A 27,459-nucleotide genomic window follows, 5' to 3' on the forward strand; every position below is an offset into this window, starting at 1 on the left:
ATGACAGCCACTTTATTTCTAAGAAAAATAATAAATAAGGATAATAAAGTATGAATTCTACTTTCTAGATGTATCTATAATTTGGGGAAATGTTCATAAACATTTCTGTTGAAACACTTAATACAAGTGACACCAATCAAAATTCAGTAGTTCTCCATAAATCAGGTCCCAGTTTATGAATATAAGTTCAAACTTTTTGTCTTTGTATTCAGAAATTCTTATGATGTGGCCCCAACCTAATTTATAAAACTTCCAACTCTGCAACCCTATGGTTCCTTTGCTAAAGCCAATAGCCCATTGTCTTCCACATACAGGCAATTCCTTTTTCTCCACCTTGAATGCCCTCCTAACTTCTTTAATCTCTATATCAAAATCCTACCCATTTGTCAAGATTCAGTGAAGTCCACTTCCTATACAAAGCTTTGCAAGATTTCCCTTCACCCTAATCTGATACTGGGATTAATCTCCTGGGACTCCGAATTACCACAGATGTCTAATGAACTAAAACTATGAGCCCCAGGTCACACCACCTGACTTCAAATCCCAGCTGGCAGAATGAGATTTGAGATAACTACTCAATTCTGCCTCCGATTCCTCATTTATACAATGAAATTATACTACCTATCTCAAAAAATTGTTTTAAAGACTGAAAAAACGCATATACATCATTACAACTGTATATGGCTGTGTTAGTTAAATGGTTTAAACAACTTGGAACGTATTTTTCTCATGAAACATAAATTAGGCAGCTTGGAGTGTCAACAAACCGGGTTCCTTGCAATTTCCTACTTCTCCAATTTTAGCCTGTGGTTTCATGGTCACAAAAAGGCTGCCACATCTCCAGGCATTGCATTTATACTCAACGCATGAGAGGAATGAGAGGAAAAGGAATAGAAATAGTATGCCAGCTGATATTATTTACTATGAAATAACAGATTTCCTAAAAATACTACCACACAGACTTCCATTTACATTTCATCTGCCAAGTCTAGTTCCTGTAGCTGCTCAAAACTGTAAAAGAACCTGGGAAAGTGAGTTTTTATAGCTAGATGCACTACTGTCCCAAATTAAATTGGAATTTTATATAAAGAAGAAAGAGGGAATGGATGTTGTGCAGACAATCAAAGCATAGGCCACGACTCTTAGCAGAGTATCTGCTTACATAAATCTGCAGTAAATGTCAACCGTTATCTGTTTCTTTTCCACGTGACTGCTTTTGCCCTGAGTGAGTTAGGTGTGTATGTGTGTCTTATTTTATGTCTTACCTATGAGACTATGATGACAGGGTCCATCCTATTTCATGTTCATTGCTGTTGAACACCTTAGAAGAATACCTCAGGAATTATTTAGTAAAGAGATTTACAGGAGTAAAAAATACAGGTCCTGGAGAAAATGTTAGAAGAGGTCAAAAGCCTCCATGAGAGAGCCTGGTCACATGCTAATCCGAATGAAGGATTATCTGGTTGAAAGAGTTAAACAAAAGGACACAATAGACATTTCAACTAACAGTCGTAGTAATGTGTACAAATGAAGGTCACCTCTGGGCTGGATGTTCTGTATGATGAATTTGTGATTCGATTATTGATTCCTTAAGTTTCAAATTTTGTCAGGTGGTTTTCTTCCAAACATAGGACACTTGTACAAATTCCTACAAGATCTTAATATCAAACACTTAAATATACTCATTGATTTTCAATTTATGAAAAAGCAATCAACTTTTCCATCTATTAGAATACAAAAAAGGAGAAAATGAGACTTAATTTTCAGAATATCTTGAAAAAATGCTTAAAACCACAAAAGTAAAACCACAATAAAAACATACTAGTAAAAAAAAAAAAAGTATGGTGATAATCACTTGGAGATTCTATTGCTTTCCTTCACTAGTTTACACAGCCTCATTTGCTTCATTCGAAGTTTCTAAGGTTATAGGCAGATAGCAGAAGCATAGTCCCTAAGATGCTAAGAAGAAATCTTGGAATAGATAAGGCCACCAGTACTACATCACCGGGACTTCCCTGGTGGCTCAGTGCTGAAGAATCCACCTGCCAAGGAAGAAGACACAGGTTCAATCCCTGGTCCAGGAAGATCCCCTGGAGAAGGGAAAGGCTACCCACTCCAATATTCTTACCTGGGGAATCCCATGGACAGAGCCTGATGGACTATATAGTCCATGGAGTCACAAAGCGTTGAACATGACTTAGTGACTCGACCACCACCACCACCGCTATATTACTAGGAAACTCCATGCTGCCCTACAAAATTTTCATTACTATTAATGAAACTTTAAAAGTCTACATTTGTTGCTCCTTATTCTTCCTTTCCTATTTTAGGACACGTGAAAGGGTGATGGATTAGATACTCAAGCTAGGTGCTCAAGTAGAGAGAGGAGAAAGCAATCAGATGGAATTACTAAGCTGCTAAGATAGTAGTGGGCACAGGGTGCTATAGGAGCACTTGGCTGGAGGTGCTTCATTTCAATAGAGCTGTGAAATAAGTCTTTACACAAAAAACTTGGTCCCCTCAGATTGCATGAGCAAGCCTCATTTTCTTTTGGCCCCTTTTCCATTTTCACAGTTCTGGTATTTCAAAGCTCTAAGATCAATAATTCTGTCAGATAGCCACTTCCAACAGTTTTCTTCATTGTGTTTAAATTAACAAAATATATTATTTAACAAGATGTAAAGATGAATTATATATACTTACATTACTTTAAAAATATGGCCTAATTATTTGAAAAGGCAGAACAAATTTTTAAGAGTTTCTAACTCCAAGAGAAAGAAGCAGTCCCAGCAATTAAATATAATGAAACATGAAGGTCATTACAGGTTATAAGAAACGCCAAATTAATTATTAAGATTCACTTTTATAACCAGTGCTCTTTCAAGTGTGATGAACATGGGAGGTTTCATTCCATTAAGCTTTATGAATGAATCTGAGCTTTTCCATACAGAGCTAGTTTCTTATAATGCTAGTATGGCCAAAGGAAAAAGAAACATTACTTTAAAATACTGACATCCAAAGACGGAAGGTCTCTGGGAGAATGAATAGGCCTGGTGCCAATGTTCATTTATAGTTGGCTACTATGATGGCAACCCACTCCAGTATTCTTGCCTGGAGGATCCCAGAGATGGCGGAGCCTGGTGGGCTGCCACCTGTGGGGTCGCACAGAGTCGGACACGACTGAAGCGACTTAGCATAGCATACTATGATGTCACTGCTGGGTGCCTGAGCACAGACAGAAGCAAAGAGCCAAAAGGAACCATTATGCTTTAGGCTATGACAGCGTGGGCACAGGATGCTGCAGGAGCACTTGGCTGGGAATGCTTCATGTCACTGAAGGAAGCTGTAGAATGATTTTTCACATGAAGAAATACCTCATTAATCTTCAATTCCATGTTCATTTGGGGAAGTCCTTGTATTTGCTTTATAAGAAATGGAAGTAAAAGTATGGCTTCAGGAGCCACTGTATCAACATAGGCAAGTTATTGACATGTTTGTTTTTAACATCATTATATTTTGAAAAAGGGGGATGACTACTACCTACTTTTGTAAAGTTTACATGTAAGGATAAAATGGAATAATCCTGGTAAAAATTTTAGAATAATCCCTGGCATGTTTCACAGGGTAAAAAATATAGGTGCTACTATTATTATTGTTAATTCCATGAACAGAAAATAATTATTCACAAATAATGACTTCTATTTCTAATGTTTACATTGCCTACTACAGACCAGGTGCCATGTGAGGTAATTTCACACATGTTATCTCTCTTTCTTACACTGTTCCCCACTCCTCACTCCTGCAAGGTAAATATTAACCCCCTAAGGCAAATGGAGAAACTGAAGGTGGAGAAATGCACCCATTCAAACAGAAAAATCTTTTCTGAGCGCTGCACTGTCTAGGCGCCTTTCCAGGCACTTGGGTATGAACATGAACAAGACAAACAAGGTTCCTCGTTGTACAGTGCTCACAGTCTAGGCTTTGGCCTCTACGATAGACTGAGGTACCATCAACTGGCAAGAGTGAAAACAAAGGAAGAAACAGATTTGAAGGAAATAGCAAAAGTCCCATTTTGGAGATATGTTCAATGTCTGGCTTACTGGATGGCTATTGGTTGTCCAAATAGAGATATCAAGTGGTCAGAAATATATGAGTCTAGTTAGCAAACTGTAAGTCCCAGACCAAATTTTTCTTTCACATACTTTTTGTATGGCCTGTGAGCTAAGAAAAAAAAAAAAAATGGTTTAAGACAAAAATTTTAGTTGCATTTTTAAAATTTTATTTTATTCATTAATAAACTTCATCTTTTAGAGCACAACAAATTGAGCAGAAAGCGGAGTCCCATATACTTCCTAATCCTGCATATGCATAAGCTCCGCCATTACAAACAGTTCCCACCAGGATGGTACATTTGTTACAATCAATGAACCCATACTAACACAGTATTAGCACCCAAACTCCATAGTTCATATTAGGGTTCACTCTTGGTTTGGGGTTTGGATGAACATCCAGAGTGAGTACAGAGTATTTTCACTGCTCTAAAAATCCTCTGTGCTCTGCCTTACTCATCCGTACCTCCCCCAAACCCCTGACAACCACTAATCTTTTTATTATCTCCATCAGTTCAGTTCAGTTGGTAAGTTGTGTCCGACTTTTTGCGACCCCATGACTGCAGCACGCCAGGTTTCCCTGTCCATTACCAACTTCTGGAGCTTGCGCAGACTAATGTCCATTGATTGAGTCAGTGATGTCATCTGACCGTTTCATGCTCTGTCGTCCCCTTCTCCCGCCTTCAATCTTTCCTAGCATCAGGGTCTTTTCAAATGAGTCAGTTCTTCACATCAGGTGGCCAAAGTATTGGAGTTGCAGTATCAGTCCTTCCAATAAATATTCAGAACTGATTTCCTTTAGGATGGACTGATTGGATCTGCTCACAGTCCAAGGGACTCTCAAGAGTCTTCTCCAGCACCACAGTTCAAAAGCATCAATTCTTTGACACTCAGCTTTCTTTATAGTCCGACTCTCACATCCATACATGACAACTGGAAAAACCATAGCTTTGACTAGAACGGACCTTTGTTGTCAAAGTAATGTTTCTGCTTTTTAATTGCTGTCTAGGTTGGTCATAACTTTTCTTTCAAGGAGTAAGCATCTTTTAATTTCATGGCTGCAGTCACCATCTGCAGTGATTTTGGAGCTCCCCAAAATAAAGCCTGTCACTGTTTCCACTGTTTCCCCATCTATTTGCCATTGAGTGATGGGACCGGATGCCATGATCTTAGTTTTCTGAATGTTGAGTTTTAAGCCAACTTTTTCATTCTCCTCTTGCACTTTAATCAAGAGGCTCTTTAGTTTTTCTTCGCTTTCTGCCATAAGTGTGGTATCATCTGCATATCTGAGGTTACTGATATTTCTCCCGGCAATCTTGATTCCAGTTTGTGGCTCACCTAGCCCAGCATTTCTAGTACTCTGCATACAAGTTAAATAAGCAAGGTGACAATATACAGCTTTAATTACTCCTTTCCCGATTTGGAACCAGTCTGTTGTTCCATGTCCAGTTCTAACTGTTGCTTCTTGACCTGCATACAGGTTTCTCAGGAGGCAAGTATTATCTTCATAGCTTTGCCTTTTCCAGGATGCCATATAGTTGGAATCTCAAAGTATGTAGCCTTTTCAGATTGGCTTCTTTCACTCAGAAGTAAGCACTTAAGTTTTCTCCAGGTCTTTTCATAGTTTGTTAGGCCATTTCTTTTTAGTGCTGAATAATATTCCATTGTCTAGATATACTGCAGTTATCCATTTGTCTATTGAAGGGTGTCCTGGTTGCTTCCAACTTTTATAAATTATGAATAAAACTGCTATAAACACCTGTATGTGTGTTTCTGTGTGAATGTTAAGTTTTCAATTCCTTTGGGAAATACCAAGCAGTGTGACTGCTGGATTGCATGATTAAGAATATGTTTAGTTTTGTAAGATGTATCTTCTGTGAACATTGTCCCCCAGTCTGTGGCTTGTATGCTCATTCTCTTGATAAAACTTCTGCACAGCAGGTTGTAATTTGAATGAAATACAGCTTATCAAATTATTTTTTTTCATGAGTCCTGCCTCTGGCATTGTATCTAAAAAGTCATTGCCATATCCAAAATCATCTAAGTCATCTAAGTATTCTCCTGTCACCGTCTAGAAGCTTTATAGTTTTACATTTTACATTTAGGTCTGTGATCCACTTAGAGTTGATTTTTATTTGGGCGTAAGGTCTGGCTAGACTCATTTTTCTTGAATGTGAACGTGAGCTGTTTCAGCACCATTTGTGAAAAGACTATCTTTACTCCACTGCATTGTCTTGCCCCTCTGTCAAAGATCAGTTGTCTATATCTATCTGGGTCTATTTTTGTATTCTGTTCCACTGATCTATTCATCTATTATTTCCAGCCAATACCACAGTGTCTTGATTTTGCTTTATAGTAATTTGAATTCAGATAATGTCAGTCCTCCAATCGTTTTTCTTCAATGTTCTATTGGCTCTGGGTTCTTTGTCTCTCTCCATTGAACTTTTAGGAACAGTTTGTCAGTATCAACAAAACAACTAACTGGGATTATGATTAGGACTGCAAGGGAGAGTGGCATATTAACAGTGTCACATCTTCCTATCCATAATCATGGAAGCTCTTTCCATTTATTTAGTCCTTTGATTCCTTCTATCAGAATTTTGTAATTTTCTCACACAGATCTTGTTCATATTTTGACAGATTTCTTCCTAAGCATTTTATTTTAGGGTGCTAATGCCTAAGAATGCTTTTAACTTTTTAAAATAGGTTGGAAAACGTGAAAAGATGAATAATATGCTGATATATAAAAAAATATCCAGCTGAGCTATATCAAATCCTAAAATATGATGCTGTTGAAGTGCTACACTCAATATGCCAGCAAATATGGAAAACTTGTGAGTGGCCGTAGGACTGGAAAAGGTCAGTTTTCATTCCAATCCCCAAGAAGGGCAATGCCAAAGAATGTTCAAACTACTGCACGATAGAATTCATTTCACATGCTAGCAAAGGAATGCTCAAAATTCTCCAAGCCAGGCTTCAACAGTACATGAACTGAGAACTTCCAAATGTTCAAGTTAGATTTAGAAAAGGCAGAGGAACCAGAGATCAAATTGCCAACATCCGTTTAACTTATTTAAGTAGTCACTCAGTCATGTCCAACTCAAACGACCCCAAGGACTGTAGCCTACCAGGCTCCTCCATTCATGGGATTTTCCAGGCAACAGTACTGGAGTGGGTTGCCATTTCCTCCTCCAGGAGATTTTCCCGACCTAAGGATCGAACCTGGGTCTCCTGCATTGCAGGCAGACGCTTTACCATCTGAGCCACCAGGGAAGCCCGTTGGATCACAGAAAAAGCAGGAGATATCCAGAAAAACATCTACTGCTTCACTGACTATGTGAAAACCTTTGACTGTATGGATCACAACAAACTGTTGAAAATTCTTAACGAGATGGGAATACCAGACCACCTTTCCCACCTCCTAAAAAACCTGTATGCAGGTCAAGAAGCAACAGTTAGAACAGGACATGGAACAACATACTGGTTCAAAATTGGGAAAGCAATATGTCAAGGCCGTATGTTGTCACCCTGCTTATTTAACTTACATGCAGAGTACATCATGCGAAATGCCAGGCTGGGTAAAGCACAAGCTGGAATCAAGATTCCCGAGAGAAGTATCAATAACCTCAGATATGCAGATGACACCACACTTATGGCAGAAAGTGAAGAGGATCTAAAGAGCCTCTTGATGAAAGTGAAAGAGGAGAGTGAAAAAGTTGGCTTAAAACTCAACATTCAAAAAACAAAGATCATGGCACCTGGTCCCATCACTTCATGTCAAACAGATGGGGAAACAATGGAAACACTGACAGGCTTTATTTTCTTGGGCTCTAAAATCACTGCAAATGGTGACTGCAGCCATGAAATTAAAAGATGCTTGCTCCTTGGAAGAAAAGCTATGACAAACCTAGACAGCATATTAAAAAGCAGAGACACTGCTAACAAAGGTCCATCTAGTCAAAGCTATGGTCTTTCCAGTAGTAACGCATGGATGTGAAAGTTGGACTATAAAGAAGGTTGAACGCCGAAGAATTGATGCTTTTGACTTGTGATGTTGGAGAAGACTCCTGAGAGCCCCTTGGACTTCAAGGAGATCAAAGCAGTCCATCCTAAAGGAAATTGGGCCTGAGTACTCATTTTAAGGACTGATGCTGAAGCTCTAATACTTTGACCACCTGATGCAAAGGGCTGACTCACTGGAAAACAGCCTGATGCTGGGCAAGATTGAATGCAGGAGGAGAAGGGGATGACAGAGGACAAGATGGTTGGATGGCATCACTGACCCAATGAACATGTGTTTGAGCAAGCTCCAGGAGATGGTGATGGACAGGGAAGGCTGGCGTGCTGCAGTCCATGGGGTCACAAAGAGTCACAAAGACAGGACTGAGTGACTGAATAACAAATGTAAAAAAATATGAAATTCAAATTTCAGTATCCATAAATAAAGTTTTGTTGGAACATAGCCATGCTCATCTATTTACTTATCTGTCTCTGGCTGTTTTCATTCCATAACAGCAGAATTGAGTAGTTGCAACAGAGCTGGATATGGCCTGCAAAGGCTGAATTATTTATTATTTGAACCCTTACAGAAAAAGCTTGCTGATCTCTAGTCTGGAGTACAGGTGGGGACTAGCAGTCAAGAGCATAACGTTGTACCAAATAACATGGGTCTGGATGATGGTATTGAGGAAGCTGTTCAGATATAAACAGGAGGGTTTTGACACATGAGGAACTCAGAGCCTACGGAAGGAGGTGCAAGCAAAGACACCTGAAAAGGAACGATGGGGAAGAGAGCTTGACACCTGAAAAGGAACGATGGGGAGGAGAGCTAGGGGGAATAAGAATAAGAACCCACAGAGTGTGGTGTATTCACAAAACGGCTTAAATGGAGAGGCAGGTTGACTGTGTTGAATGAAGCTGAGCGGACATGATGCTATCAGTCCAGCAATATCTGTGACTATCAGATCAGTTTTAGCGGGATGCTGAAGATGGAAACTTACAGACCTGATGAATGGAACAGGGAGTAAAAAATGAGGAAGAGTAAGTTTATGCAACTCTTTTCATAAGTTCTGCTGTGAAGGAAAGCAGAGGAATAAATGGTAGTTGAAGAAGAAGAGAAAAACAAGAAAGGGATTTTTGAAAGATGAACAATAAAGCATGTTTTTACACTGGTGGGAATACACCAGTGGAAGAGAAACTGATGACAGAAGAGGCAGACATGAGGATTCAGGATTGATGTCTGAGAGGTTAAGAGGAAGGAGGATCCAGAGCTTAAGTGGAGAGATTAGCCTCTCACAAAGCAAGGATGTCTCCTCCAGCATAAAAGATAGGGATACACAGAATAAGTGCACAGAACCTGGGAAGTTTGGGGATTCGATGGTGAAAAGATATATTTCCTGTATGCATGTTTCTCAATGGAAGAGGAGTTTCCCTTGTGCTATGTGTACCAGGGCAGGGTAGTGAGAGGGCAACAGGGTTTGAAAAGAGGAGAAGAAAAGAAAAACTTAGCAGGAAGAGGAGGAAAGCAAATTTAGCAGGGAAACAAATTAGCACTGCCTGGCTAGGTGAGCATCCAACTGAGATTTGGGAATCTGAATTTGAAGTGAAAATGCTAACTTTTTCCAGCAACAGTCAGTGGAGTTGATACTTATAGTGGAATTCAGTCAACAATTCTCTAAAGCTGCCACAGGCTGGAATCATGCTTGAGTCCCTCTAGGTCAGTGGCTATATTCTTTGGGTTGTGCCAAACTGTTTCTACCCTGATACACATATGATAACATAAGGATGCATGGTTGTAATCAATTTTTCAAGAGCTGCATCTATTCAAATACCATATGTCAAATGGCTACCTTTTCTCCCTGCAAAGTAAACTGCAAGCAGTACTCGATAAAGTACTCCAGCTCAATAATTCATTCTCCTGTCTGAACCAGTGTAACTTCTGGAGCACTGAGCATTCTCAGATACTTCACCATGCTCCATACACTAACAACTGAGGCCCCATTTCCAATAAATGCAATGGTGTGTTGATCTGCCATTTCACTGTCAGCCCACCTTGAGAAAGCATTCATGGCATTACTTCCATCAATACAACCCTAATGTCTTGTGAGTCTTGAACACATAGTAGGTGCTCATGAACCATTTGCTGAATTAATGGATCTCAATTTGAGGATAAACTATAAATGGTTTTTTATAAAGGATACAAAGAAAATAAAGTATTCACAAATTAACTTAGAACATTCAATACCTTTGAATTAACCCTTCATTTGAAATGTTTAGACCTCCCTGGTGGCTCAGATGGTAAAGTGTCTGCCTACAACGTAGGAGACCCGGGTTCGATCCCTGGGTCAGGAAGATCCTCTGGAGAAGGAAATGCCAATCCACTCCAGTACTCTTGTCTGGAAAATCCCATGGACGGAGGAGCCTGGTGGGCTACAGTCCATGGGGTCGCAAAGAGTTGGACACGACTGAGATGTTTGCATGATTATTCCACTCAAATGGAATATCAACTTGCAATATAAGTCTTCTCAAAAGCTTTGTTTGGCTAGTTAGGTTTTTGTCTTGAAATTAACCACGAAGCACACATATGTTTGCTATCAGGTTGTTTTCTTTTAAAAAATCTTACATTCAGAATTATAAAACTCTCATCTATTACTAACTCAATAGAAATACTAAACGCTTCCAGCAGAGGGCTCAAGAATTCTTTTTTAAGACAAGAAGTTTATAAAATTCACTGTCCAATAGCAGCTGTTGCAAAACTTCAGAAGGCACTCTCACAAAAAATATGTTCTTCTTGATCAAGTGATTCCAGGTCTACAAATTTATTTTAAATAATCCAAACCTGTTTAAAAAAAACCTGTATTACAATAAAGCAGCACATACTATGAATTTATGGATAAATGTACTTTTATCTAATTCCAGAAAAGACATTAAATTATAATCACAAAAACATCTATATTACTCAGGAGATGGGGAAAGGCCAGGAGAAAAGAACAGAAAAATAACATACAGTATGTTAGAATTTGAGTGAATATGGCTTTTCACTTTCATTCGTTATGTTTGTATAAACATCTTTTTCACTTTCAAAAGATGAAAAATAGTAATTTATCTTTACAAAATTTGCACACTTCTTAATTTTAGTTCTGAAAATAGGGGTGCAAAAATTTAGGAAGCAAGTAGAATGGCTTATTTGTGGAACAACCTGGGATTCTGGAGACACTCCATTTTTGGAGGCAGAACTAACAGGGTGTAGCACCACTTTATTCATGCCTAAATAACCCTAAAGTACCCCCTGGGATTCCAGAAATTTTCAGATAGGGCTCCTAAATATTTTCATTCACTTTTCTTATTTACATATACTCATTTTCAGCAGGATCTGAGGCATCAATACAAGCATTTAAAGATTAGAAACGTAATTCAAGCCAGGAGAAAATAGGAAACAATGCGATGTTTAGAGGAGAGATATGTGTGTATATATGTATATGTATCTTCATAACTATTAATAATGGCCTGCAAATACGGCTCTAAGCCTCCTAGCATTAAAATCAAAAAAAGAAAATGTAGCCTAATACAAGATAAAAAGATGAAAATACTGAAATGAACTCTAGATTCTCCAGGCCCTGAGATCTAATGGAAAATTTCCTTCAGACATTATGACTATCATTGAATGACCTACCTGGTGATACTTTTAATACCAACGTAAGTGTATTTTGTAAACTTTGCATAAAAAGTAAAAGTTAATAGAGATTCTTCAAAACTCAGATGTAGTTTTCTGATTTTCTCCCTTGATATCTTGATCTAGACATAAGATTTAGAGTAGATGAGCACTGGTTCTTAAAGCAGGCAGTACTACCTTATAGGGAGCAATTTGGAAATGCATACAGATAGTTTTAGTTGCTCCAGGAAGGGGAATACTATTGGCCTTTATTGGACAGCAGCCAGGCAAAGCACAGGACAGCCACCAAATGCAAAGATGGACATGTGTCTGCGGGCAAGCTCGGTCGTGTCCAACTCTTTGCAACCCTATGGACTGAAGCTCATCGAGGCTCCTCTGTCCATGGGATCCTTCAGGCAAGAATACTGGAATGGGTTGCCATCTTCTTCTCCAGGGAATCTTCCTAACCCAAGGATTGAATTATTTACCACTGAGCCACTTGGGAATAGACATGTAAATAGGTGAAAAACTTGTTTATAAAACCCTAAGCCCAGAATTGAACTCTCTTTTACATATAGACAAATTTCTATTTGTTTTGTGTCAAGATATACTGAATTTTCCAGGAATGCTACCACAATAAAAACCAAGAGAAGACTATTGTTTTGTTTTGTAAGGAATTTTACAGAAAGTTGTTCAGTACTTCAGAACATCATGTTGCCTAGAGCATGCCCTTGTGGTATCTCTCCATTTCCAGCAAAACATCCTTTTGTGTCACTCTGCACCTCTATGCAGCATGAGGATTCTACCTGTAGCTGTAGACAGACAACTGTTTCATTATGTCTTGTGAAGAGTTTTGCTCCAGCCTCTACATACTGAACTGCACATTATTTTCAATATACTTTATTTCCTTCTGTTTGTTTTTTATATATAGTTAAGATATTCTTGGCTTCCCTGGTGGCTCAGATGGTAAAGAATCTGCCTGCAATGCAGAAGACCCAGGTTCGATCCCTGGGTCAGGAAGATCCCTGGAGAAGAAAATGGCAACCCATTCCAGTATTCTTGCCTAGAGAGTTCCATGGATGGGCCATAGGCTACAGTCCATGGGGTTGCAAAGAATCAGACATGACTGAGTGCCTAACACACACACAAGATATTCTTACTAGTGTTTAGAGTAATTTGCATGGGTAAGTTATATTATTAGGAATTTCATTTCAGGATAGTAAAGGTGGCCTTGTATATTAAGGCCTGATAGATGTGGTTGAGAATCACCAAGCCAGATTGGCAGGCTGCATATTTTCTGAGAATTCGTTGTATGTATAATTCCTCCCAGTCAACTTTTAGTGAGAGCTTTCTAGCAAACAGGCTGAGGCTGGAGTGTAATTATTCTCTTTTGCTGAATAAGTGCAAAAGTTCATGTCCTTTAAAAAGCTATCAATAGGCTGACATCTTCTTATGATAACTAAAGAGCTAATTAAGAATCTCCACTAAATATACTGGTAAGCTCCCTCCATTCAGATGATTTCATGAGACACCTAAAGGAAGGGTCACAATTTCCTTAGGGAATGATTCTGAGTATAGCCAACCTTCAGAAATTCCAACGATCAAGAAAGAACACAACTGTAATGATGTCTGCTTAGAAATACTCCAAACAGGAGTTGCTACTCATCTGCTATAGCAAAGGAAAAACTCAGATGGACATGATGAAATGAAAAATGTCTAGCAATGGGACTTTCTGCCAAAACAGAGAAACAAGTGCACAGAAGTGTAAAATCCACCCTGAGTTAGCTTAATGGGGCTGACCTACTCTTTTGAGTTACTGAATATTATTTTTTTCTACTTTGGAGGACATCAAATAGAAAAGAAAGGATTGTTTATTGCTCCACTTGTGACAATAAAGCCATTATCAAGAGCACACAGGAAACATTTCTCTTTCTAGTCACCATCCTGGCAGTAAGGTGGCGCTGGGAGGTAGAGTGTGGGAGGGAGAGAGGAGGACCCAAGGAACAAATCCAGCTCATTTAAATAAAGTTTTGTATAATGAAGACAAGGTTAAAACACAGAGGGGTCACACGCATCCTTGTCATCTAATATTATCTCAGATATCCAGAGACCCTCTGAGTGTCATCAGTGTGCATGTTCTGTATGCATGAGCTCAAGTACCTTGGTCCACAATGGGTCCTGCAGCACAGGACTTATGCCAAAAAAGATTATAAATGCTGTGAGCATACTGTTCAAACACATTTTGTTTTCAATAAGTGACTGAGTTTCACAGTGTGCCAAAGGAAAATGTCTGTGTCTAAAATGTGACTATCACTCAAGCAAAATGCTACACGAATGCAATGGAGTCCGTCTCCGTTTTTGATGTGTGTGACAGCTCTCAAGCCCCACCACTCCCTCCTCCCTGCTTGCTCCACACCTGGGGGAAAATACAGGAAAAGTCTGAGGTCTCTCTCCCTTGATGCTGGTGGAAAGTTCAAACCACACAAGCCTCTGGCTACATGGAGAATCCTCCAGCCCCACCTCCTAAGCACAATAAGCACCAACGCTGGTCAATCACCCCTATATGCCCTCTGAAGACATATTTGGACCTATTGGAACCCACCCTTTTAGCCCCGAAAGCCTCACTATGTGAGTGACAAACCCTTTCCTATCCGCTTGGTCCATGTGTGCTGTTATCAGTCTCAACACTGCAACAAACGCTGAGTGGGTGACGGGCCGTTCTGTTTCTGCAGAGTGACTATCAGACAACTAAGAAATCCTAAATTTACAAATTGTTAAGAAAAAGCCAGGAAATACTTTTTTTAAAAATCAAAATAATCAGTTTTATTACCAAATTGGAAAGCTGACCTCAGAAGTGTGGCCACAGTTAGACTTCCTCACTCTGCAACATTTTAGACATTGCTATGCTGAGCAGATGGCTCTGTAATGCCTGCAGTACAAACCACAGCCTGAGTCTTCTCTGAGCAGACACACAGAGGGATTTCATGAGGGATAAAGGGATATGAGTCAATACATGAGTCTGAGTAAACTCCGGGGGTTGGTGATGGATAGGGAGGCCTGGTGTGCTGCAGTCCATGGGGTCGCAAACAGTCAGACACAACTGAGTGACTGTACTGAACTGAAAGGGATAACAGGCTGGCACAGGCAAACTGTCAGTTAAAACTGACCCTGCTCTACAGGCAGGGGCGCTCCCACAGACCTTCACTTTGAATTGCTGTCGACCATGAGGAACAGACAGGCTTTGGGTCCAGTGACACTGTTCTTGGGTCCTCAGCTGAGAAAAGTAAGCTTCTGGGGTCAGGCAGGATCGGAACTTGTAAAATCTCACTTCTCAGTTTTTCACAATAAATGTTTAGGTCCCCAACCTGTCCTTATAGTTTTGACTACCTAACCACATCAAGGATTTATCATTTTACTTGACATCCTGAGAAGCCATAAAAATTTCATTTGGCATATGGTTCCTGTCTGTCAAGTTGGTTGACACTTTCTAGGAAGCCACGCATGGAAACCTGTAACATCTTCACCCCAAAACATTAAGTAGACACATCTGCTCGTTTGTTTCAATAATCCACTGATTAAAAAAAGAGAGAAAATCTCTCTAAAGGCAATAATATAGAGTTTCAAAAGATCCAAGAATGTGAAAACTCACTGATGGAATTCAAACGTATCCCCTTCATTTCACTCTTCTCAAACTTTTCTATGTCAACAGTCCAGTTATGGACTCTGGCACAACACTGCAAGAATTAGGGTAAGATGAAAATAATCACTTTCTGCACAATTCAAAATATTCGTCCTTAGACTGGATTGTAGACTCTGTGCTCTGGAGCCTAGGGCACAGGGTACATACCTTGGGGGCCTCTTACTTGCCAGGCTTCTGTAGGTATTGCCAGGTGAAGAAAGAATTTTGCAGCTAAAATATTTAAACCACTGAATGGTCCTAATGCTACTCCCAAGAGAAGCATTTAAAAAATATTTCTCCCAGATTTTTTCCATGTGCTAATAACATTTAGTTCCACCAGGTTATGTTTAAAATAAGTAAATCTGATGGGGACTTTTTCTCATGTGAAGTGACACATCTTTTCCTGAAGGAACAGTTTATGAGAAGGCAGTTCCAATTAAGATTCCTGTCACTCTGTTGCCAGGCCTGACGCTCAGGTCTCCAGAGAAAAGTATTCCACTGCAGAGAATAAATACAATTTCAATGATCATCAAAATAAGGCTACAGTGTCTGCCTTATCAGGGCTATAAAAAAGTCACATGAACACATTAAATAAACAAATGAGAATCAGGAAGAAAACCTTGACTACACAAGAGCAAGAAAATTAAGGAGCTATGTCTTCTAGTTTTCAATTCCTGATTACATGAGCACAGTTATAGCTGAAAAAAAGTATTTCTCACTTCACAGAATGTCACACTTCCCTAGATTTCCAAAGCATTCAAAATATTAATACTAATAGTTATACAAAATGTCCTTGTTAAGATTCTACTAAAGCACTCTCTGCACCAGGGAACAGTAATCAGGATGTGTGTCCCCAGAGATAGGTTCTTCCATGATGCTGAGGAACCAGAGGCTGGAGCTACTGGATATGAGAAGAAAAGCAAGAAAACAACAGATATCAAAGAATCCTTTTCATCTGCCCAGATACGATGTGCCTGGTTCATGGCTGGCAAAGTTAGCAGTACCTAGAGGGGTACTCTGGGAAATTCAAAGGGGATTACAAACCTATCATTGAGTGCACAGTTTCTCTCTTTACTGGGTTTCTGGAAATGCTCCATCAGGCAGCAAGGGACAGAACACATGGAAGGGAGAGTTCTCAGGGAAGTTAAGAGGAAGCCAACGAGCTTGAACCCCTTGCTCTACTATATGGAAGGCGTTTAGTCCCTGACGACTGAGCAACTTCACTTTCGCTTTTCACTTTCATGCATTGGAGAAGGAAATGGCAACCCACTCCAGTGTTCTTGCCTGGAGAATCCCAGGGACCTGGGAGCCTGGTGAGATGCCGTCTATGGGGTCGCACAGAGTTGGACACGACTGAAGCGACTTAGCAGCAGCAGCAGCTCAGCTGGTAAAGAATCTGTCTGCAATGCAGGAGACCTGGGTTTGATCCCTGTGTTGGGAAGATCCCCTGGAGAAGGGAATAGCTCCAGTATTCTGGCCTGGAGAATTCCATGGATCCTATAGTCCATGGGGTCGCAGAGTTGGACATGACTGAGCAACTTTCACTTTATCACAGTATTGGCATATAGTCTTTCGTCCTTAACATCATGGCAGCCAGAGTGTTAATACAGCAAACTTTATTGTAGTTCTCAGTCCTATTTGCTTTCATTGTTGGCCCTTACCTACTCAAATTCCAAGAGGCATAATCAAAGACCTTTGGGATTGCATGTTCTTCCGCTTGTTGAGCTGGTGGCTCAGACCGCAAAGAATCTGCCTGCAACGCACAAGACCTGGGTCTGATCCCTGGGTTAGGAAGATCCCCTGGAGAAAGGAATAGCTACCCACTCAAGTATTCTTGCCTGGAAAACTTCATGGACAGAGGAACCTGGTGGACTATAGTCCATGGGGTCACAAAAAGTCGGACACAACTGAGTTACTAACACTTTCAGTTTTTTTTCACTTACACTTGCTGAGCAGTGCTCATATCTTTATGAAAGGGTCTTGATGTTAGGAGCTCCTCACTGACTGGCTGGGTTTTCTGAGGCATCATCTGAGGCAAGTAACATCTCCGTTAGAATTCTTCTTTAAAAAAAATTTTTTTGAAGTGTAGTTGGTTTAAAATCTTGTGTTAGTTTCTGCTGTATAGCAAAGTGAATTAGTTATACATATAAATATATCCACTCTTTTTCAGATTCTTTTCCCATATATGTCATTACAAAGTACTCAGTAGAGTTCCCTGTGCTATACAGTGGGGACTTTCTGGTTATCTATTTTATATATAGTAGTGTGCATGTGTCAATACCAATCTCTTTTTTAAAAAAAGTTTTATTTAATTTTAAGTGGTGGAAAGCTGCTTTATAATTTTGTGTTGGTTTCTGTAGTACAACAGTCAGTATTACAAAACAACTGTACTGTGAATCCAGTTATAATTATATATATATATATCCCATCACTCCTGAGCCTCCTTCCCTCCTCCCATCCATAGACAGTTTTTTTTCCCCTTCTTTTTCAGGTCTCTTCTATCAGGACTGGACTGAAATAGGAATGGACTCCTGGCCAGAGTTGGAAAGCAAGGAGATTGAGGGACAGCAAGGGAACAGGATTCCCTTTGCTCACCGGTAAGTAAAAGGTGGCGTTTCCTCAGGTTCACTTTATCTTTTTCTCCCTCTGGCAGATCTGCCCAGTGACAATTTTGCATCATACCCTTTGCTTTTAACCTAGCTCCTGGAGCCAGCCCAGAACAGGACTTGCAGTCTGGCTCCTCTGCTCTCCATGGCCAGTTCCGCTGGGTACAGCTGTGCAGGGTCACTCACGAGCACTGCCACGCATGGGGGGCTCTGCTCAGGCGGTGACCCAAGCAGGGTGTTCCCACAGGAAGGGCACGCCTCTAACTAGCGTGAAGCCAGAAAGTGTGTGTGCTTCTTGATAAGAAAAGTGCACACATTTTCAGAGGATGTATTAGCATTAGGAGGACAATTTGATTTTTCTTTAAAATTTCCTGGATTATATCTGTGACCAATTTTAAGAAGGCTATGCTTTAGAACAGTGTGTAGGAGGAACACACACACACACACACCTTGTTACACAGTGGTACTCATTCATCACACCCACTCTATACTTTCAATTTCCTTCCCAAGGCAGTAACGATTTTCAGGCACTTAAAATACTTAACATTTTATACTATGCTTACTACAACAGACTGAAGGTATAATCAACTATCAGGAATAGCTTAGGTAGATAATTTAAATGTTAACTCAAGATTTTTACAAATCTACATACATATCATGGCTGAAGACCATCTTTCAGCAAATGTCCACAATAGTAAATAACAAGAAACTGAAGAACCATGCTTTTATTCATATTTTTATTCTAAACTCTTTGCTTAATGTTCATTTCATTTCTAGAGTAAGACAAAGCTTTTTTGCATTTTCCAAGTATACTACAATTCCATTTTTTGCCGTCATCTATGTTTATATTTCAAAGAGAAAACAGATGTATCATAAAGTCATTTTGGTGTTTAAGAAACCAAACTGCCATGAATGTTGTTCAAGAAAGACTGTACCAAACTTTCACTCTGCAGCAAAGAATAATTACACACAAAGTACAAATGCAGCAACTCAGAGCCTTCATGAACTCAGCACTGGAAAATCACCCAGGTCGGGAGAACCATAAAAAAGAGTTCACTTTCTATTTTTTTCCTTTTTTAAGATTTTATTAATACATTAATATTGGATGTTATATCACTATAAGGGATTTGTTATCACAATGCCATTCAGTACATGTGAGGGCTTACTGTGTGCCAGGCACCAGGCAAAACAACTTACCCAGGTTACAGCCTTAAACGTTCACAGCAGCCCTAGGAAGCAGGTAGGATTTATGATCCTCACCTTTGAAAAGTTCCAAGGTGATACATGTGAGCCCCCAGATACAGCTCCAGGCAACCAGAAGATATTTTCAGAAAAGGTCTACTTGTGGGACAAACCTCAACTACTTCCCCAAGATCAGAATGTCCATCACATTCTCCACTTGGCCCCAGTCCTAGGATCCAAACCTGTCCCCCATCTTGAGAAAACAGAGAACTGCCCCCACAGACCCTCCAAGGTCTCCCCTTAAGGCTGCTCCCAAGCAGGCCACAACACCCAAGGGCCCCTCACCTGGACGGCTAGTCCATCTCCTCTCTTGGGGTTTCGAGGCCGAGGCTGTTCATTTTGCTTCATCCTGTCCTGGCACTTGGTGCAACACTGTATACAAGATGGCTTAATAAGGCAGCCAAGGCCCCTGGGGCCTGAACACCTGAGCAGAGCACCAGCAGGATTGGCTTGCTAGTTGCCAATGTCTCACCATGGTGACTTGCACCCAGGCTGTTCTATTCTAGGCTAGTGGTACCTAAAAACAGTTTCTCATGCTCCACTCCAACTCTGGGCCAGACTATTTCTGAGCTTACTTTTGAGTTATTAAGGCCCATCACTCCAATAGTGGGCTTTCCAGGTGGCTCAGTGGTAAAGGTCTGCCTGCTAAGGCAGGAGATGCAGGTTCACTCCCTGGGTTGGAAAGATCCCCTGGAGAAGGAAATGGAAGCCCACTCCTGTATTCTTGCCTGGAAAATCACATGGACAGAGAAGCCAAGTGGGTGACAATAAGAGGGTTGCAAAAGAATCAGACACAACTGAGCGACTAAACAGCAAACTTAATCTTGGAGGTGACATTGATTATAACCAACCTTATGTGAAGATACTGAGGCTCAGAGTCGTGCCAACTGAGATATTCAACTGATGCACAAGGGCATCCCTCTTTCCTCTAAAGGAACCTGCTGCTGCTAAATCACTTCAGTCGTGTCCAACTCTGTGGTACTCCATAGACGGCAGACCACCAGGCTCCCCCGTCCCTGGGATTCTCCAGGCAAGAACACTGGAGTGGGTTGCCATTTCCTTCTCCAATGCATGAAAGTGAAAAGTGAAAGTGAAGTCACTCAGTCATGTCCGACTCCTAGCGACCCCATGGACTGCAGCCTATCAGGCTCCTCCGTACATGGGATTTTCCAGGCAAGAGTACTGGAGTGGGGTGCCACTGCCTTCTCCCAAGAGTTCGCTTTCTAAAACATCCAAATACTTCCCCACCTCCTTAATCAAGGTATAACAAATATGACTTAATTTTTTCTTAATGACATAGAGCATTAAGAAAGGGCTAAGAATAAATGACAAGGATTCAAAATTAAGAGGACTGGGTTTGACTCACTGGGTCAAACCTGGGAGATTGATCTTAGTCATTTACTGCACCTTCCAGGGCTTGTCGTCTTTACAACAGGATCACTAAATTCCTCAGAGCTGTCTAGAGTATCAGGCTACACAGCACACATGAAATGCCCAGGGCAGTGCCCTTGTTCCTGAAGAGGGTGCTCCACGAAATGCCAGCCCACTTCCTGTCCCTTCAGCGCACAATCTGAAAAGATGAGTTATTGCTGTATGTGCTGCAGGACTGTCACCTCTGTGTGGATGCAACATCAAGAATGGGTCACTGGGCAGAATAAATGCAACTGTCTCCCCCTAGAACTTTGTTCTAAGTGCACACACACACATTTGTTCTTCTGCAAACTTCTTCCCTATTCCCTAGCAGTCTCCTTACCCTTCAAAGGGCTTCCCTTGTAGCTCAGCTGGTAAAGAATCTGCCTGCTATGTGGGAGACCTGGTTCGATCACTGGGTTGGGAAAGTCCCCTGGAAAAGGGAATGGCTATCCACTCCAGTGTTCTGGCCTGGAGAATTCCATGAACTGTATAGTCCATGGGGTCGCAAAGAGTCGGACACGACAGCAACTTTCACTGCCCTTCAAAAGTCAGCTCCCCTAGTGCCCTAATCTTCAGCTCAAGTTTCAGAGGTCCTTTGGCCACAGGCACACTATACACACAGACACACACTGTGCCTGTGTGCTGTTGTTCAGTGGCTAAGTCACGTCCAGCTCTTTGCGACCCCATGGACTGCAGCATGCCAGGCTTCCCTGTCCCTTCACCATCTCCCAGAGCTTGCTCAAACTCCTGTCCACTGAGTTGGTGATGCCATCCAACCAATCTCATCCTCTGTCTCCCTCTTCTCTTCCTGCCCCCAATCTTTCTCAGCATCAGGGTCTTTTCCAATGTCTGTATATACACATATGTGTGTGTATGTGTGCATGTGTGTGTGTATGTGCGTATGTACATATATAAAACTTCATCATAATCATCAAAAACTGGAAGCAACCAAGATGCCCTTCATATATCCATGCAATGGAATAGTACTCAGCAATAAAAATGATCTATCAAGTCATAAAAAACACAGAGGAAACTTAAATGCATATTTCTAAGTGAAAGAAGGCAATCTGAAAAGTCTACATACTGTATGATTCCAAAAAGTATATGACATTTTTCAGAAGACAAAACTATAGAAAGAGTAAAAAAAAAATCTGCTATTGGTTGTCAAGGGGAGAGGGGGAAAGATGAACGGGTGAAGAAAATGGGACTTTCAGGGTAAGGAAATACGTAAGTATATAAATGCATATACAAGTTTATATATACAGAAGTTTATACAAATATTTAATACATATAATATGTGAAGTTAACCACTGTGAAAGAAACCACAAAACAAGCAAGGCAAACAATAAGAGAGCCTCTTATATTTGAGTGTTTTACCTCAGCATTCACAGCAGTTTTTATGCTCTGTCGTTTACCAGTGATTTAAACACGCTTTGCACCCTTATAGCCTTTAAGCTTAAGCCATTTTGTTGTTAAGGCATCTAAGTATAGAGAGTACTTATCTGGGTAGGTTTATAAAAAAACAATATTTACTACTGTATCCCCACTGGTCACCAGTGAAGTATGAGCTATGGGTTATCAAACGTACTTTAGACATAGGCAAATGCAGGTGTAGCTGTAATTCAGGTGTGGAGAGAAAAATCCACACAAGACACAAACTAGAGCTGGTGTCTTTCTTTACATCTATAAGCTAAACAGCACACAACACATTATTCACTCACCTCACTAGGAATATGTTTTGACAACTCTGTGAACAATCACTATCTGCTTTCCTAAGGCATGAAATTTGGCTGGGCTGATCCTGAATGTGTGATCCATCTCCTTCGTATTCTCCTTTGTACCCACTACTGGATGACTGATTTTTTTCCTTTCTACCTACTGTTTTCATTCCAGTTGCCAGAGCTGCCCCAGTTATTCTATGAAACCTATCTCAAATTCTACCAGTCTGGAAAAGAGAATGAACAATATCATATACCTTAATACGCCTCTGAAGAAAGAATGCTAGTAAAAAACTGAACTCCCAACATTTTTCAAGACCCAAATACCACCTTCTCTGTGAAGGTTTGCACTGAGGAACCGAGTTAACCACATCCTCTCCTTTGTCCCCACTGTGTCTCATATTCTGCTCTTATGCTTCCCACCACAGTAGGATCATGTATATGACTCTCCCCCACCAGGATGTGAGCCTGCCAAAAGCAGCAGCCCTTATTTTAGCACAGAAGACACTGAACATAAGTTGGATGAAATGAAATTAAATAACAAAACACTATAAAAGAAGATAAATAACTACTCGGTATCTGGTCTGACATAGTTGCTGCTGCTGCTAAGTCACTTCAGTCGTGTCCGACTCTGTGTGACCCCATAGATGGCAGCCCACCAGGCTCCCTTGTCCCTGGGATTCTCCAGGCAAAAACACTGGAGTGGGTTGCCATTTCCTTCTCCAATACATGAAAGTGAAAAGTGAAAGTGAAGTCTCTCAGTCGTGTCAGACTCTTAGCGGCCCCATGGACTGCAGCCTACCAGGCTCCCCTGTCCATGGGGTTTTCCAGGCAAGAGTACTGGAGTGGGGTGCCATTGCCTTCTCCACTGACATAGTTGAGTAGCTCTCAAATGAAAGTAGGGGGTGACGAGGGTGGGCAAAATGGGTGAAGGGGGGGGTCAAAGGTACAAACTTTTATAAGATATAAAAGTTTTAAGATAAATAAGTCCTGGGTTGTAATGTACAACATGGCAACTATAGTTAACAATACTGTACTGTATACCTAAAACATGCTATGAAAGGAGATTTAAAAAATCCTCATTACAAAAAAATCTGTCAACTTTGTGTGGTGACAGACATTAATTAAAACTTATTACAGTAATTGTTTTGATGTAAATCATTCTGTTGTACATAATGAAAATCATTCTGTTGTATACCTACAACGAATACAATGTTATATGTCAGTTACATCTCAACTGGGACTTCCCTGGCAGTCCAGTGGTTAGAACTTCACCTTCCAATGCAGGGAGTGAAGGTTCGATTCCTGATCTGGAAGCTAAGATCCCACATGCCTCGTAGCCAAAAAACCAGAACATAAGTAACAGAAGCAATACTGCAACAGATTCAACAAAGACTCTTTAAATGCTCCACATCAAAAATAAATGTTAAAAATATTACATCTCAATTTAAAAATAATTCGATAAGGATGGGTTTCGTGTGTTCTAATAGTTGTTTCACTAACATGCAATGGGGTAAGAAAGATGAAGCTTCAGATCTCTGTTCATACTGTTCATATGCAGTCTTGTTTTGATTTTCTCTGACAGTCATACACTAACATATGTTAGTTGTCACTATTACTTTTATTTAAAAAGCAAGAAATAACATGAATGTGCTCTGGAGATTCCTGTAGGTCCTCTAGTGATTTTAGTGCTGAACAAACTTTGGCTTTTAAACCATCACATTCTAATCTGAGGCCCTGACCCTGAAATAAATGCAGAGGATAGGGTGCCAAAATGTTAGACATAGCTCTTTAAAGCTTTAATTTGGGCTTTTGGACTTCCCTGGTGGCTCAGAGGTTAAAGCATCTGCCTGCAATGCAGGAGACCTGGGTTCAATCCCTGGGTCAGAAAGATCCCCTGGAGAAGGAAATGGCAACGCACTCCAGTATTCTTGCCTGGAGAATCCCATGGACGGAGGAGCCTGATAGGCTACAGTCCACCGGGTTGCAAAGAGTTGGACACAACTGAGTCACTTCACTTTCACTTTTGGTCAATAAAGCCATGATTGAGTCACTGAGCTTCACTGAACTGATAACAACGAAAATTCGAGTTATCTTGCAAACTCTTTCCCATATGATAATCCCTTAAGATATTTAAAAATCGTATAAGCAAGCCACCAAGCTAAGATTAAAATACCATGTTTCCTGGGTCATATTTAAAATGAAAGTGTTCTACTTACCTTTCTATTATTTTAGTTATTAAGTGGAGGCAAAACTTTTTTTCAACATTGACATGAATAACAAGAAAAATACCTAGACCTCATTCCTCAAGGATAATCTCCTCTGGTCATGTGAAGTTAAGCCTCTCAGATGACATCTGGTACCATACCTGTCCTGTGTATGCAAACTCCAGAGCCTGCTTTAAGCCAAGACTGGTCACACCGTGTAAATTCACCTCGTCAGCACCACTTTCCACCATACAAAGACTGAACATGGCCTGAGGTAGGAGAGAAAGGAAGACAGTTACAGGACTTAAAAAGCAAGGGAACACAATGAAGTCCTAGAGAAATTAAGAAAGAAACAAGTTAAAGATTGATTTTGGTTTCTGAAATGCTTCTACAAGGCTTCCTTCACATAAGCCACTGTAAATCACTCTGGTGTCCGGTTATAGTAACACACAAAGGGCCCTGCGTGCCTCATACACAGAGTAGCATTGAATCCCGCAGCTGTTCTCTGGGGGTGACTTGGGTTCAGGTTCTCTCCCTGAACTCACTGTCTCCATCCTGGGGTCCCAGAGCTAACCTGAAATGGGGAGCATTCCCAAACTTTCTTGCCAACAGGACACAGAAAGCAGTGCCTTGTTCCCAGACTTCTTTCTCCGCCTTTCTTCCCTGCCTCATTTCAGTGACGCATCTCTTTCCTCACACCTGACATACATCACACTCTATTCCAGTGGTTCTCAAAGTGTGGACCCTGGGTCAGCAACATTAGCATCTCCTGGGAACTCCTTAGAGTATAAATTTAATGGGGCTCTAACCTAGACCTTGGAGAAGGAAATGGCAACCCACTCCAGTGTTCTTGCCTGGAGAATCCCAGGGACAGGGGAGCCTGGTGGGCTGCTGTCTATGGGGTCGCACAGAGTCGGACATGACCAAAGCGACTTAGCAGCAGCAGCAGCAGCAACCTAGACCTTGGAGGAGGAAATGGCAACCCACTCCAGTGTTCTTGCCTAGAGAATCCCATGGACAGAGTGGCCTGGTGGGCTGCTGTCCATAGGGTCTCACAGAGTCGGACACGACTGAAGCAACTTAGCATGCATGGATGCACTGGAGAAGGAAATGGCAACCCATTCCAGTATTCTTGCCTGGAGAATCACAGGGACAGAGGAGCCTGGTGGGCTGCCGTCTACAGGGCTGCAGAGAGTCAGGCACGACTGAAGCAACTTAGCAGCAGCAGCAGCAGCAACCTAGACCTGGAGAAGGAAATGGCAACCCACTCCAGGATTTTTGCCTGGGAAGTCCCATGGACAGGGGAGCCTAGCGGGCTACCAGTAACCGGGGTTGTAATAGGCCATCCAAGTGACTCCGAAGCTTACCAGAATCTGAGAACCACTGTCTTAAGATATTCAGTGAAAATCAATCTGCCCCCAAACCAGTTCTCCAAATGGCCAACGGATTGAAAATCAGTTTGTCAAATGAAAACTTTGAAATTAAAAAAAATGCATGAATTTCCCAGCAGTCCAGTGGCTAGGACTCAGTACTTTCACTGTGAAGGACATGGGTTCAATCCCTGGCCAAGGAACTAAGATCCAATAAGCCACGTGGTACAACCAACAATAAATAAATAAAATTTTAAAAAATGAAAACCACTAATTTGTACACTTATAACAAGTTCAACTTAACAGGTAATAAAGATAATATTCTATTTTGGACCACTGATGATGAAATACACTATTTAGAAAACTGTACATCTATGTAGTGAAGAAATAACCTTATCCAAAGGACCTCTCCAGGCCTAAGAATATTCTGCCTGAAAGGAGTATTTCTGTTCTCTGGGGCTATGACCACTGACAGTATAACAACATGATTTATGATGGGAGCTTTGGTTCATACTGTATCAGCTGTGACCTCCAGAGGAGCAAGGGACCAAAGCTAGTAGTCTGACCTCCAGGAGAGGCTAGAGATGAAAGGTCAGCCACATAGGATGACTGTGAGTAAACACCAATAAAAACTCTGGACACCAAAAACCTGAGAAAGCTTCCCTGGTTGGCAGTCCCCTGTGCATACTGTCACAGAGTCTGGTCAAGAGGGGGTAAGGCTGGGACTCCACTGGCTGAGGAAGGCCGGATGCCCCATGTTGGGTCCCTTTCTGGACTCTGCCCTTTGTGTCTCTTCCCTTGGTTGGTTCTGATTTGTTCAGTGCAGTTGCTCAGCCGTGTCCGATCTTTGCGACCCCATGAACTACAGCACGCCAGGCCTATGCGTCCATCACCAACTCCTGGAGTTTACTCAAACTCATGTCCATTGAGTCGGTGATGCCATGCAATCATCTCATCCTCTGTCGTCCCCTTCTCCTCCCACCTTCAATCTTTCCCAGCATCAGGGTCTTTTCAAATAGTCACTCCTTCACATCAGGTGGCCAAAGTACTGGAGTTTCAGCTTCAACATCAGTCCTTCCAATAAATATTCAGGACTGATTTCCTTTAGGATGGACTGGTTGGATCTCCTTGCAGTCCAAGGGACTCTCAAGAGTCTTCTCCAACACCACAGTTCAAAAGCATCAATTCTTCGGCACTCAGCTTTCTTCACAGTCCAACTCTCACATCCATACACGACCACAGGAAAAAACATAGCCTTGACTAGACAGACCTTTGTTGGCAAAGTAATGTCTCTGTTTTTTAATATACTATCTAGGTTGCTCATAATTTTTCTTCCAAGGAGTAAGCGTCTTTTAATTTCATGGCTGCAGTCACCATCTGCAGTGATTTTGGAGCCCCCCCCAAATAAAGTCTCTCATTGTTTCCCCATCTATTTGCCATGAAGTGATGTGACCAGATACCATC

The 27,459-nt window shown here is 41.1% G+C and overlaps 1 protein-coding gene across 1 annotated transcript in view; it reads right to left on the minus strand.

Moving 5' to 3' along the window:
- The window catches only part of KLHL32 (kelch like family member 32), a 200,047-nt gene that overhangs the window by 97,712 nt on the left and 74,876 nt on the right, over positions 1-27,459 (minus strand). Inside the window, exon 5 of the mRNA XM_055535435.1 lies at positions 24,787-24,894. Within this exon, the coding sequence (XP_055391410.1) occupies positions 24,787-24,894 (108 nt within the window). The remainder of the gene's footprint in view (positions 1-24,786; positions 24,895-27,459) is intronic.

This window comes from Bubalus kerabau, chromosome 9 (assembly GCF_029407905.1).
Source record: "Bubalus kerabau isolate K-KA32 ecotype Philippines breed swamp buffalo chromosome 9, PCC_UOA_SB_1v2, whole genome shotgun sequence".
Taxonomy (NCBI): domain Eukaryota; kingdom Metazoa; phylum Chordata; class Mammalia; order Artiodactyla; family Bovidae; genus Bubalus; species Bubalus kerabau.